At 43.9% G+C, this 12,670-nt stretch overlaps 1 protein-coding gene across 6 annotated transcripts in view; it reads right to left on the reverse strand.

Annotated features, from left to right (window-relative positions):
• DMD (dystrophin) overlaps positions 1 to 12,670 on the reverse strand; it is a 2,123,648-nt gene that overhangs the window by 149,048 nt on the left and 1,961,930 nt on the right. For 3 of the 6 annotated variants that reach the window (XM_057539125.1, XM_057539126.1, XM_057539127.1), the window contains exon 1: positions 5,179 to 5,308. The exons of the other annotated variants lie outside the window; for them this stretch is intronic. In XM_057539125.1, coding sequence (XP_057395108.1) covers positions 5,179 to 5,198 — 20 coding nt within the window. In that variant the 5' untranslated portion in view covers positions 5,199 to 5,308. Of the gene's footprint in view, positions 1 to 5,178; positions 5,309 to 12,670 lie in introns of those variants that run through there. 6 annotated transcript variants of the gene reach the window in all.

Here is a 12,670-nt window from a genome sequence, read left to right on the forward strand (position 1 = left end):
TATCTTCCCTCTTCCCATTACTTTTAGAATGTCTTTTTAACTCGGCACTCTATATACCACCGCGCCTTTTCCTATGTTTACTTGGGCCTGAATAAAGCATTCACAGTTCTCTTCCATTTCTTGAAGTTTAGCTAAGTGTGTTCGCTGGCTATCAGCTCCTGCCACAAAAAGAACAAAACACCTTTGTTCCGCATTCGATTCCGTGAATAAACCTGGGAGAGATAACTACATATACTTTTCCTTACTTTGGCCCATCTACATAAATCACCATAGCATCGTATTTCCAGTTTTCGGGGATTACCTGACTGGGCTTTGATGCAGTAAAATGCAGCCCTGAACAACATTTCAGTACTCATAAGCAGAGCCTATTCATTATCTTTGAGGGAAAGGTGGGAGTGGAGAGAGGAGAAATAGCTTAGATGTGGACACTTCAAGGGGAGCAGAAAGCACAGCGGCTGCACACAGAAAGAGGAGCTTAGGGAGGCCAACAATGTCAAGTGTAGGTGTTAAATCTTAGGACTGGATTCTGGCTCTGTGACCTACTAGCCGTGAAATCTGGGGCCAGCCCGCTTACCTGGGAGCGTTAAAGGACGGGCTGACATAGGACGAGCTGATATAGACTGATACCTTCTGGTGCTCAATACGTGGTCATTTCTGTTATTATGTGGCCCCCAAATTACTGCCCACTAAAAAGCAAAGCTTTCATTAGTTGATTATAATATAGATGAGGATCCAACTGTGGTTAAGTCAGCCACACCTAAGACCCTTCACAGAGGGCAAAAGTAACACTCGATGTGTATTACCTCTGTTTTCAAGAAAATAAGCAAGAGAGAGAAACATTTATTGTGGTTTGATAAATAGAACACAATCACAAATGACAAAACACATGTGGAAATTCCCCCAAAGTGTGTAACTTCAGAGACCATCCCTCTGATATTTACCATTCAGCAATTGAATGGTGAAGGCTAGTGAAAGAAATTTACAAGACAGTGTTCATTGGGGAAGGGCTGTTTCAGTCTCTTCCAAACCTATTTGTTTCTGTTTGACTTTTCCACAGAGACAATTTGCAGTTGAGGAGTACCTCAGTCAAGGGAATGTACCAGAGTAGAATCCAAATCTTACAGAGCAAGACAAGCAAAAGATACGGTCCATGCTTTAGGGGGTTTCTGAAAGCCCCATGTCCACATTGGTTTATGATCTGGAGACGGGGTAGGAGGGACTGCTACTTTATATGCACAGCACAAGGAGGCTGCAGCTTGCAGCTTCATGGAAAAAGTGTTGCTTATTCTCGGGTGTTTTTTTAGCTCCGAAAAAGACTGTGTACCAATTCCATACACAAGTGTCCAGCAAGGAAAGGTTACCTTCTATTGAGACCACCCTGCATTTAGACCTCTGCCATTTCCAAAGGCCATCATATGTGAGCACCAGGGAGGGAGGGAGGAAGGGAGAAGAGGGGGAAAGCACATGTGTCCACATGTACAGGCTCTTATTACACACACTACGCAATAATAACATCCCATCTCTACCACATGTGGGAGGACTGTAGCATCTTCAATCGATGGGCAGAAAAACGTCTGTCTGAGCTGACAAACCTAACCTGACAGAGACAGAGAGAACCAGTCTGAAAAGCCACCATCTGTAATGGACTTCAAATCGGAGGAACACGGGCAAGAAATAACTTGTACCAAACGCAATTCCAAAAGAAAAGAGAAACTTGCCTATGAGTGACAGGAGAATCCCACATAGACTGAATGGGAGCTTCATGTAGCTCCCTCCCTCCAAAAAAGATTTCATGACTGTTGATATACCTACACTTCCACCTTTTTAAGGAATTTATTCCAGTGGTTAAAAATTACGAAAGGGATTTTAGAAATTATTATTTAATCCATCTGTCCATAGCTAAATTGAAATGTCCTTTACTGGAGGAAGGAAGAAATTCTAAGCCCCTACTTCTGCGCTCCATTCATGTGCTAACAGATACCAGTTAGGCCTTTCTAGGTACTCATTCTTTCTCCCAATTAGTTGTGATTCTGGGGTATGTGAATAACCTAGATAAATGAACTCAAATCCAAAAGCTAATCTTCTTTTACCTTCCTCCCCTCCAACACGCAAGCCTTTTATTTTTAAGCAATGCAAAGTAACTAGAAAACCAGATTTATATTTCACCTTTGCCGAGTTAGTTTCACTTCCATTACAACCCGGCAGTAAGTGAAAGAAGTGAGCATAAGTGGAAAGAAAAGAATAAAGGGTGTGACTAATCCTCCAAACTAGAAAAATAATCTTTTAATCATTTAATGCTAAAAACGATTGGCAACATAGCTGAAATGACTCTAGCTTTGGGGTAACTATATGATGAACCAAATAGTCACTTCACTGTATGTGGATATTTTCAATCTGTGATGAATCCAAAGCCCTGGTGGGACATTATTTAACCTCCTAAACAGATAAGAAAGATGAGTATGAACAGGATGAAATGGTAAACACGAATTTGCATAACTCCTATCTGTAGTCTACCTTATAGAACAAACCAACTTTTGGTCTGCGATCAACACAGGTTTTACAGCTGTGTTTCTGACACTGTGCCTATCTTCAAAAACAGGAGAGGATTCTCAGTAGCTCCACGAGAAGCACTTCAGGTTCACCTGGAATACACAGGCAATATAGAAAAATATGCTGTGCTGGGGAGCTGGTGGTGGAAGGGTGGGTGGTACTGTTTTTTTGGTTACTGTCTCTTTTCTGCACTTCACTTTTCACATCGGAAATGCACTGCCCATATACCATGTCCAACCAGAATGGTAATTCCGGACCCTGTTCACAAGTTAATGGTTACATCTTTGTTCAGTCTTCCTGAAAACAATGATGTTCAACATAGATCAAAATTCTACATATGCATTAACACAGAGACCAGCCTCATAAATAATCCTTAAAACGCCCTTTAAATCTTTTAAAAAAACGTTATTGATTTTGGCCCTGATGGTTCCAAAACCTGGCATCAGATATGCCTCTCTCTGAACAGCCTTCAAACTCTGATTTCCCCTCCTTTTTTTAAAAAAAATGTGTATAAGCTACAATAATCTCTCTTTCCTCTTTTATTTTCAGCCATGATAAGAACCAGAAACAAATTAAAATACAAAATCACTGGATGTGACAGAAGACCCCAGCAACACCTACTTGTCAATAATAAGAAATTAAAGCATTACTCCACTGAGCACAGAGCTGACCTAATTTCCTACCACACAATTTAAATTTTCTCTCACCTTCTTTAGTTTCAAGCAGTGTGCAAGGTTATTCTAACCGCCTCAGAGCTGTTCCTGCTGTCAGTGCTGGAATATCAGACTTATTGGAACCGCTTTTTTAGTTTCTTTAAAAACAAATATTCAACACTTACAAAAAGTAACAAATTTCTACTGCTCTCCCCGGAAAAATGGCAGTTGCCTAATTAAAATAAGATTTCTTCTGCCACCACTGATATTTGGTACTGAAAATATTCCAAACAGTTGCCTTTTTAAAAAAAATATCTTTTCACTACTTCCCAGGGAGGAAACTAATCGCTATGCAGCGATATGAAAAGGTAACATTCTCTCACGATTTGCACAGGATTAGAGTTTGGCTTCATATATAATCTGGAGCCCATTGATCCACACACACAAAATCATTTCCCTTTAATCTGGGGATCAGACTCTCTTTCTAGAGAAACCTTGGCATTTGCATGGTGAATGTTGAACTTGGCTTGCATGGCTGGAATACTGGCAGGGTGGGAATGGGAAAATATATTTAAAAGTTTCTGCTACTGTGGGTAGGGGGTGGGGGTGGGGGGTGTCGGTCTAAGCATCAGAAATCCTATGCTAGTCCCCATTTCTTGCTACCTGGAATTGTTAACATTTTACTCTGTTTGGCTCAAGGCAGGGCAAAGATGATTGCCTCGGTGACTGTTCCAGCTGTTACATGTCCTCCGTTCTGTTTGCTTTTCAGGGCTTAACTCCCACCCACCCTCAATTTTGGCCAAAGCAATTTCACTTCAGGGTCGTGTCCAATCCAAGATCAAACAATGAGGACTGAAACCAATTCTACGGTGATCAAGGGTCAGAAACCTTTCATATACCCATGTTGTTTCATTTGCTCCTCTGCTTCTCCAAGAGCAACCGTATCCTCCAAGGAGGGGATTTGGGACAAGGAAATAAAACATCTAGGCAAAAAAGAAAGGGTGATGGGGGGGGTGACAAGGAGAGGAGACAGGGGTAAAGAAGCAGAGAGACCAAGAAGAGCTTGTTGGCCACAAATGTTTATTTCACTTAAAAACTTCGGTTCGTCACTTAAACTGGATGAATTTTTTTCATGTTAAAGTATTTTATAATTAATAATATGTCTCCCTCAGGCAACTAAACCCCTTCAATTCAAGCTTCAAACTTAACTCCAAATTTAACGGAGATAAACAGTGTCCTGCCCTTTTCAGTGCCATGATCGGATCGGGAATGACAAACTTTGCTTAAAGACAAGCACAAACACCTGGAGAAAAGCGAGAGAAGGACACCCAGAAATGACTCCACACTCAACCCCAGAGGGCAAAGGAAAAAAAACACCCTCAATCCTCTATGTCAAATCCTTGACTTCTGGGCTTTAATTGCTTTTCCTTTCTCTCCTGATTTCTGCAAGTTTTGGGGCATGGGACGAACACAGTAGAAAATGCAACGAGGGAAATGTCAGTTGGAATCCTCGGAAGAAATCAGGCAGAAAGTTGACCTTTTGGCACTTGCAGCGCAATGGAAGGTAGAGCCTGGCGCGCCCCTTCCTTCTGCGAGGTCGGGCGACGATTTAGGAACAGCCTGCCTGGCTCACGTCCACACAGACAGCCCGGAAAGGAGCAAAAAGCTCCCGCGGCCCCAATCCCCGCGTGGGGAACGCTCTGTCCCCTCCGGGTACGGCGAGACATCAGCCTTTTCTCTCCGAGCCCGCCCCAAAGCCAGGGGAAGCGTCTCCCAGCGAGCCAGGCGCCGGGGGGAAGCCCCGGGGGCGCACCTGCTGCGGCGCCGCGGGGACCCGCGGGGGAGGTGCCCCTGCGCCCGGACGCCGGGGGTCCAGCCGCCGCGCGGTTCCAAGTTTTGGCCGCCTCGGCTCGCACCCTGCTCGCGCCACAAGTGCACTGACTGCGGCGATCCGAGGGCGCCGCGTTGCACTTACCCTTTGAGCTGTTCCCTCATGGCTGCAAGGGCTCCGCGGCCGGGGGAGGGCGCGAGCGGAGGAGTGAGCCTCCCAGAGCCGCCGGGCTCCCCGAAAGTCGAGCGCCGCCGCCGCCGCCCAAGCTCGCAGCTGAAAGCACTGCGGAGGAGCCGGCGCGGGTTAGCGGGCGGGCGGGCGGGAGGGCGGGGCGCGCGGGAGGGGGCGCTGCGGGCAGACGGGGCGGGGCTGGGCCGGGCTCCGCCCCCACCTAGCGCCCTGGGAACCCGGACTCCCCGAGACCCGGCAGTCGGGGCTTTCAACACGGAAAGGAAAGACAAAAGAAAAAGAAAGAAAGACGGAGGAGATTTAAGGTAGTGCCGGGAACCTGGAAGCCGCACACCGCCCTGCCAGCACCCCCTTAAAACCTCCAGCAAGACTACTTGTTGCCTAAATAAATGACCTAGGTGCAGATGACTTCATCGCAGATAATTAAGTGTGTGGGTCCAGAGTTTTCTTTTTAGAGAATGAAAGAGAAAAAAAAAATTCACAAACATAAGTCTTCCCTTCCCGCCGCCCCCCCCCAATTGAAGATTAAATTGGTGGAGATGTAAGGACATGACATTCAGGTTCCGCTCATCCTGGGCTAAATGGGCTTTTAAGGAAGCATTTGTCTGTGTATTTGTGATATAGCAGTGGTTCTCATCGTGTAGTCCTGGGACCAGCAGTAGCAGCATCGCCTGGGAACTTCTTAGAAATGAAAATTCCCCAGGGCTCCAGCCCAGAGAGAGCTACTGAATCAGAAACTTCGAGCACACTGAAGTTTGAGAACCAGTGGTATAGACTCTTTAAATAAAAACCACCACCGATGGTGTGGCACGGTGTGGTCTTTTAGTATTCTTTAGAGAAATCTAAAAGGAAACCATTTCCAATGGAACGTTCCATTGGAAAAGTTACAGGGCCTGGTAGTTCAAATATTGCTAATCGTAGAGTTTGCAATATGACGACAAAGGTTAAGTATGCAAAATTCTTACAGGCTTGGAAATATTCTGAAGAGAAGAAAGCCTTCATTAGCACAAGAATTTTTCTCAGCCTTCACATAATATCTTCGATTAGAGTCCAAAGGGTATTTTCAGATAAACTCCCTTAGTGGATTCATTGTCCCCTTTTGTCCATTTATTTTGTTGGCCTGCTTTTTCTTTTTATCTTCTTTCAACCATTTCCTTTTCACTCTCTGTTCTGGTTGATGTGTTCTACTTCAGTTTACAGTTTAAAAAGTGTTCCCCTTTATCTTTTTAAATATCCTCTTTTTTTTTTTTCCCTCAACATTTCCCCCGGCCCTGGAGAATGTTCGAGCTTAAAGGACTCTAGACATCAATCTCCCTTTACCGTCTCGTCTGCTACAGCGCGACAAAAGAGGCAAAAATAAAGTGCAGGAACCAAAGGGAAAGGGAGTGCCAAGTTTCTTCATTACCCTTGACAGACCAAATACAAATGTAAATGTTATCACGGAAGACACGTGCATGCAGATCTGATTGGTGTTGCTATTTTAAAGCAAATAGGGCACTTCTGGCATTCTGCCTGCTAAACTGAGACCTTACTGCTATCTTTTAGTCATTCTGAGCCAGTGAGTTGTGGACGTGGCTGCTCTTAAGGTCTGGGGGGCAGCGGGGGGCACGCTAGGACTGGCTTTGGGTGAGGCTGTCCCTTGGTCTTACTGGAGATTCTACATCTGCCCCTATCTTTGACTGGGGGAGAAGGATTAGTGTTCTGTGATAAGGAAGTGGTGGCCTTGCAGTTAATCAGTGACATAATCTGTGTCATTCAGTGACATAATCTCTGTGTCAATGTATCAAGCACATCCCTTAAATATTGTTTATGTCTATTCCAATGAAAAGACACAAACCTCCCAGCATGGGCATTTGTAAATATTAGAAATCAATCAACTAAAGGTTTGTAACACCTATGTGATAGGATACATTGTCTTTCTCTGTTTTTTTTGTTTTTTTTTTTTACTGTCTGTTTGTTTTACACTTTTAAATTACCTGCTCAAGCTTCAGGAGTTCTGATATGGTCCTCTAAAATATAAATGCTCAAGTCTATTTTCTCAGTGTCCAGCTAGAAGACTACTCGGAACAATTCATTGAAAAAAAAATGGAAAATTAGAAATCACTATTCAATTGTTTTCTTAAATTTGACATATGGCAATCCTCAAAAATACATCTTTAAGTTCTTTTTTAGACTGGAGTTATAGGCACTTGAAGGCTTGTTCCCAAATGTTGATGTTGTTTTAGAAATTAAATACAGAAAGTATTATTAAGAAATGACATGGACAGGACTTTCCTGGTGGGGCAGTGGTTAAGAATCCGCCTGCCAATGCAGAGGACACGGGTTCGAGCCCTGGTCCGGGAAGATTCCGCATGCCACGGAGCAACTAAGCCCGTGCGCCACAACTACTGAGCCTGTGCTCTACAGCCCATGAGCCACAGCCACCGAGCCTGCGTGCCACAACTACTGAAGCCCGTGCACCTAGAGCCTGTGCTCCGCAACAAGAGAAGCCACCGCAATGAGAAGCCCGTGCACCTCAATGAAGAGCAGCCCCCGCGTGCCGCAACTAGAGAAAGCCCGTGCACAGCAACAAAGACCCAACACAGCCAAAAAAGTAAAAAAATAAATAAATTTAAAAAAAAAAGTAATGACATGTGCCTCACTGCAACTGCTTTGTTGTTAATTTCAGTTAGATTATGAATATTGTTTTATTAGGGAAAGACATTAAGAAAACATAATTTATATATCCTCATTTCATATATGAATTAGAGTGATGCCATGTATGATAATACATTAATTGCCTACTTGTAGTCGCTCTCCTCTTCCTCCTTATTATTATTATTATTGTTTTGATGTAAACCACAGATATGAAAGGAGCATAAAAAATCTTAAGTTGAAATCCTGCTTTTAAAATCTACCATGAGCTACTTGTCCTCAATACCATGGCTAGAATGTGGCAGTGCAAGGATTGGAACCAGGGAGTCTGGCTTCAAGGCCCGTGCTGTTAGCCACTCTGTCATGCTGCCATCCAGAGAAGTGGCTTCTTTTACTCTGGGGGAAGATCTGTATTTTTTCTTGTGTGCTCATAAGCGATCTCACTGCTGGCTGACAGCAGAGGAGAGTCAATTTGCTAGAAACAGAGGTAAGGAAGGAATGAGGTAAGATAAGGTCTAGGAAGGCAACCTAGTAAATTTTTCCATACACCAAACTCCAGTTTTTGAACCACTTAAATGTTGTAGGTACTTAGAAAAATGAGGACCGCTCTGACCTACGGGACTGTGCTGGGGATTTCCCCATTCTTCCTTCCAGCCCTATTCTCTGCCCTTTTCCACTCTACCCTGTGGCCCACGATGTTGGACCTCTGTGGATGGCATCAATCAGGCTCTCTTGCCCACTAGCTTCCTTTCACTTTCAGCCAATGGGAGGTAATGATGAAAGGCCTGTAGCAGGAGATGAAAGAGCAGGAGGAGAGAGATGTTGGGGTATTTATTCCCCAAGCTCCCTCCTGTTGCTCTTGAGCCTGGCAGTGGCCGAGTTTCTTCACCCCCGGCCACGAGTCTTGTGGGACAGTCATTTCTACAGCAACAGCTTGCTCCAGGTTCCTTAAACCGTTCCCTCCCCTTGCCCTTGTTATTTCTCCTACACAGCTCGGATTTTAGTAAACAGCCTTTTTCATCACACTCTCTTCAAAGACCACTTCTGAATGTACCATCTGTTTCTCCCAGGACCCAGACCAAACAGGGACCCACCCAGTCAAAGCCATCCTCTGGGGCACTTGATTGGTTGCTGAGTAGGGACCACTGACGGAAGAGAAAGTTAACTCCACCTGTTGGAGCTGAAAAGGAGATTAGGCTCACTCACTGGAGAGCTATTTCTAGAAGCCTCCTCTGTAGGCCCAAAAGGAGTTTCTGGCCCATTGGGGGTAACGGCAAGTCAATAATTATGAACGGTGATAACAGCAGGAGTGAAGGTAAATAGGCAAGAAACAGCTTATTCTTTCTAAGAGCTTCGGTGCTCTCCTTCAGAGAGAATGTCCAGATAGAGATTAGAGAGGTAGACAAATTCAGAAGGACCTGGTGTGATGATCCAGAGTTTGACCTGTATCCTGAAAGGTATGGGTGAGCTTTTTAAAGAAGGAATTTAAGCGTCAGTGTGGCTCTGTCAGATTTGCCTTTCAGAAAAATCACTTGGGCAATGGTGTGGGGCTGCATCAGAAGAGTTTGGAATAAGGATACCAGATACAGGGTGACTGCAGTGTGATGAGGGTCTGAACAATGGCAGTGGGAGAGAGACTGGGGAAAAAATACAATCATGTTAAAACTACAGGAGTCTGGACTGATTGGAGGTAAGAATGAACGACAGGGAAGACCTAGGGCAATGGTCCTCAAGCCTGGCCACCACTGGAATCACCTGGGGAGCGTTAAGAAAAATTCGGATGCCTGGGTTTCACCACCCTGAGATTTCGATTTAACCGGCCTTGGGCACTGGGATTTTTAAGGCTCCCCAGGTGATTCTAAAATGCAGCCAAGGTTAAGGATTACTGTTGTAGGCTGACTCTCAAGATTGGATGAGTAATACTCGCCAAGTCAGGACTTTCAGGAGGAGGGGACAGGTTTAGGCAGAAAAGGGTCAGGGAGAGATGATCAATTCAGTCTTGAGCCTGCTGACTTGGAGGTGGCAGTGTGATGGGAAAGGCAGTTGGGCATCTGAGTCTGGAACTCAGAGGGAAGATGTCTGGATTGGAGCTATCGATTTGAACTGTCAGTATTTGTAGGGCGTGGGTTTGGATGATCCCATTTAGTGGACGGTGTGAAGGGTCAAGGACGGAGGCCAGGCTGCTCCTATCTTCCACAAACCCATCCTTTCCCTTTTAGGCTGCTCGCGGTTTCAATGTTAGCCTGATTTTACCAGGGTAAAATGAGGAGCAGAAAGGGAAAGGAGGGCTTCCCTGGTGGTGCAGTGGTTGAGAATCTGCCTGCCAATGCAGGGGACACGGGTTCGAGCCCTGGTCTGGGAGGATCCCACATGCCGCGGAGCGACTAGGCCCGTGAGCCACAACTACTGAGCCTGCGTGTCTGGAGCCTGTGCTCCGCCACAACAGAGGCCGCGATAGTGAGAGGCCTGCGCACCGCGATGAAGAGTGGCCCCCGCTTGCCGCAACTAGAGAAAGCCCTCGCACAGAAACGAAGACCCAACACAGCCAAAAATAAATAATTAATTAATTAATTAATTAAAAAAAAAAAAGAAAGGGAAAGGAAAAGACAGGGAATGGTCTGCAGTGGGCACTTGCCTGGGGATGGCCCTGAGGGACTTCACCACCCGCTAGGGTCCAGCTTCCCTCTGGCTCCAAGAGTCTCTATCTGAACTGCTTTTCATTCTGTAACTAATCTTAAGTATAACCTGCATCATTTTATAAAAATCCATTTGGAATATAGGTATTGCTTCAATTAAGCATAGCACATAGTTTGTGGCAAAGTTTCAACATTTTGGGTATCCAGTAAACGCATAAGGATTCCATGTTTCTCTTTGCATAGTACAAGTATTAGCCATGAACAGTGAATCAGATGTCTCACAAATGCGTACAGTGATGGTGAGTCATTGTCAGGACAGATATCATGGTGTACTAATTAAAATATGTATAACAATCCCTTTAGGTCAGTCTGAAACCAGCATCTTCTGGATATAAGCATATCCAGTCAGTTCGCGTTAACTAGTAAGTGAAGAGGCCTCTACATTCAGACACAGAGCACTTCACACACACACAAAAGCCTATTTTTCCATCTAAACCAGAGATTTCACCAAACAGGTTCCAGGTAAAGTCAAGCTGGGCTTGACTCTCGTACAGTATTCTTCTAATAAGATTTTTCAAAGCTTCACGGAGCCACCTATATCAAAGCGAACATCTAAAAAGATGTGAAGTTTAGCATCTTCACTAAAATAAAGCCACACCTCTTTAAGCTCACAGGCCCGGCGGTTGCTCCGCGTTACCTATTAGCCTGCCAGCTGTAGTGCTGTACCCCGGGTATACGCAGCACACCACCTCCCGCTAAACATGGATATTGGTTACGGTGGTTCAAGCAGATCTGACTACGGCATTCGTGGTCCACCTTAACAACGGCTCAAAGCTGTAACTATTGGTCTGCCTTTCCCAAATGGTGGTGCCAAATAACAGGAATTTCAAAACTAGGCAGAAATTCTGACACTCTGCATAATCGGCCTTCCTCTCCAGCTACAAATAAGGCTTTGTATTCCATTAGACTCACAGCAGGTGAAAACCCCAATTAGTGAATTCATTCTGGGGCCTCTTTCTACCTTCCTCCCACACACCACAGTTTAAAAAAAAAAAAAAAAAGGGAAGTCTCAGCCTTTTCTCAAATCACAAGTAAATTAACCCTTGGATCTGCCCAATCAAGCCATGTACCACATGAAGAATTTCCATAGGAAAGTGGCAGGCTGTTGAAAGATGTACCTTTCTTGACGTCATAATAGGGGTTACAAAAAATTCTATTTCTCCAGATTTTACTGTTTTCTTCAAATCTATAAATACTCTCAGATTTTCTGATCAATCTAGAAATTAGTTTTCTTTTTACCTGAATACTCACAAAGCCAATATCATCTAAAGAATGATTAATGGAGAGTCGGCTACGAGAGAGAATTATTTTTAAGTTATGTTCTTATTTTGGTGTATTCGAGGAGAGAGAAAATAATAAATTTTAGTTTAAACACTATGTTTTGGCCTTAGGAAGCACACAAACTCTATATTTCATACTTTGTAAATATTTATTTGTCAAAGGAAATTCATCATTGGACTAGGATAGAGATTTGGTTTGAATGTTCAAAAAAAAAAGCAAGACAGCTTTAGTTCTTAGAGTGATTTACTTATACTTTGTCAACTGCTTCTCTGGAAATAATTCACAACCCAGCTTTATTTATGCGCATGTGATTAAAAAAAGAGCAGCTTTGTCTTTTTTAATTGTTTTAGTCCTGTCACTGTTCTTGAAACAAGCCGTAGGACTTATTATCCACAAGAAAATACTGAACATACATCAAATAGTAACATAGCTTTTAGAGGTAGTCATCTGTTACTGTCAGAGGTTCATTTCATTTTGAGGCTTTTTAATTAAAATGCAAAATTCTACACACATTCCTGCCTAACTTACCCCTTTCTGATACTCGAATTTCATAAAAAAGTTAAATGCTAATGTAACCATATTTAATACTTATGACTTGGTTCTTGAGATTCCGAAAAAAGTAAACAAAGGAATTACCAGTCAATTAAGAGAACAAGGAAGTCCTCCTAAGTTGAAACAGATAAGGAAAATTTAATATTCAAATGCTACCGAATGAAGACACTGGGTTGTTTTTTTTTTTTGCCCCTTTGAGATGAATATCTACCAGGATCAAAAGCAGCATCTTAATCTTCAGCAAGCGTAGCTGTATATTCTGGCAGAAGCATTAACTCCAGCAA

This window comes from Balaenoptera acutorostrata, chromosome X (assembly GCF_949987535.1).
Source record: "Balaenoptera acutorostrata chromosome X, mBalAcu1.1, whole genome shotgun sequence".
NCBI classification, from domain to species: Eukaryota; Metazoa; Chordata; class Mammalia; order Artiodactyla; family Balaenopteridae; genus Balaenoptera; species Balaenoptera acutorostrata.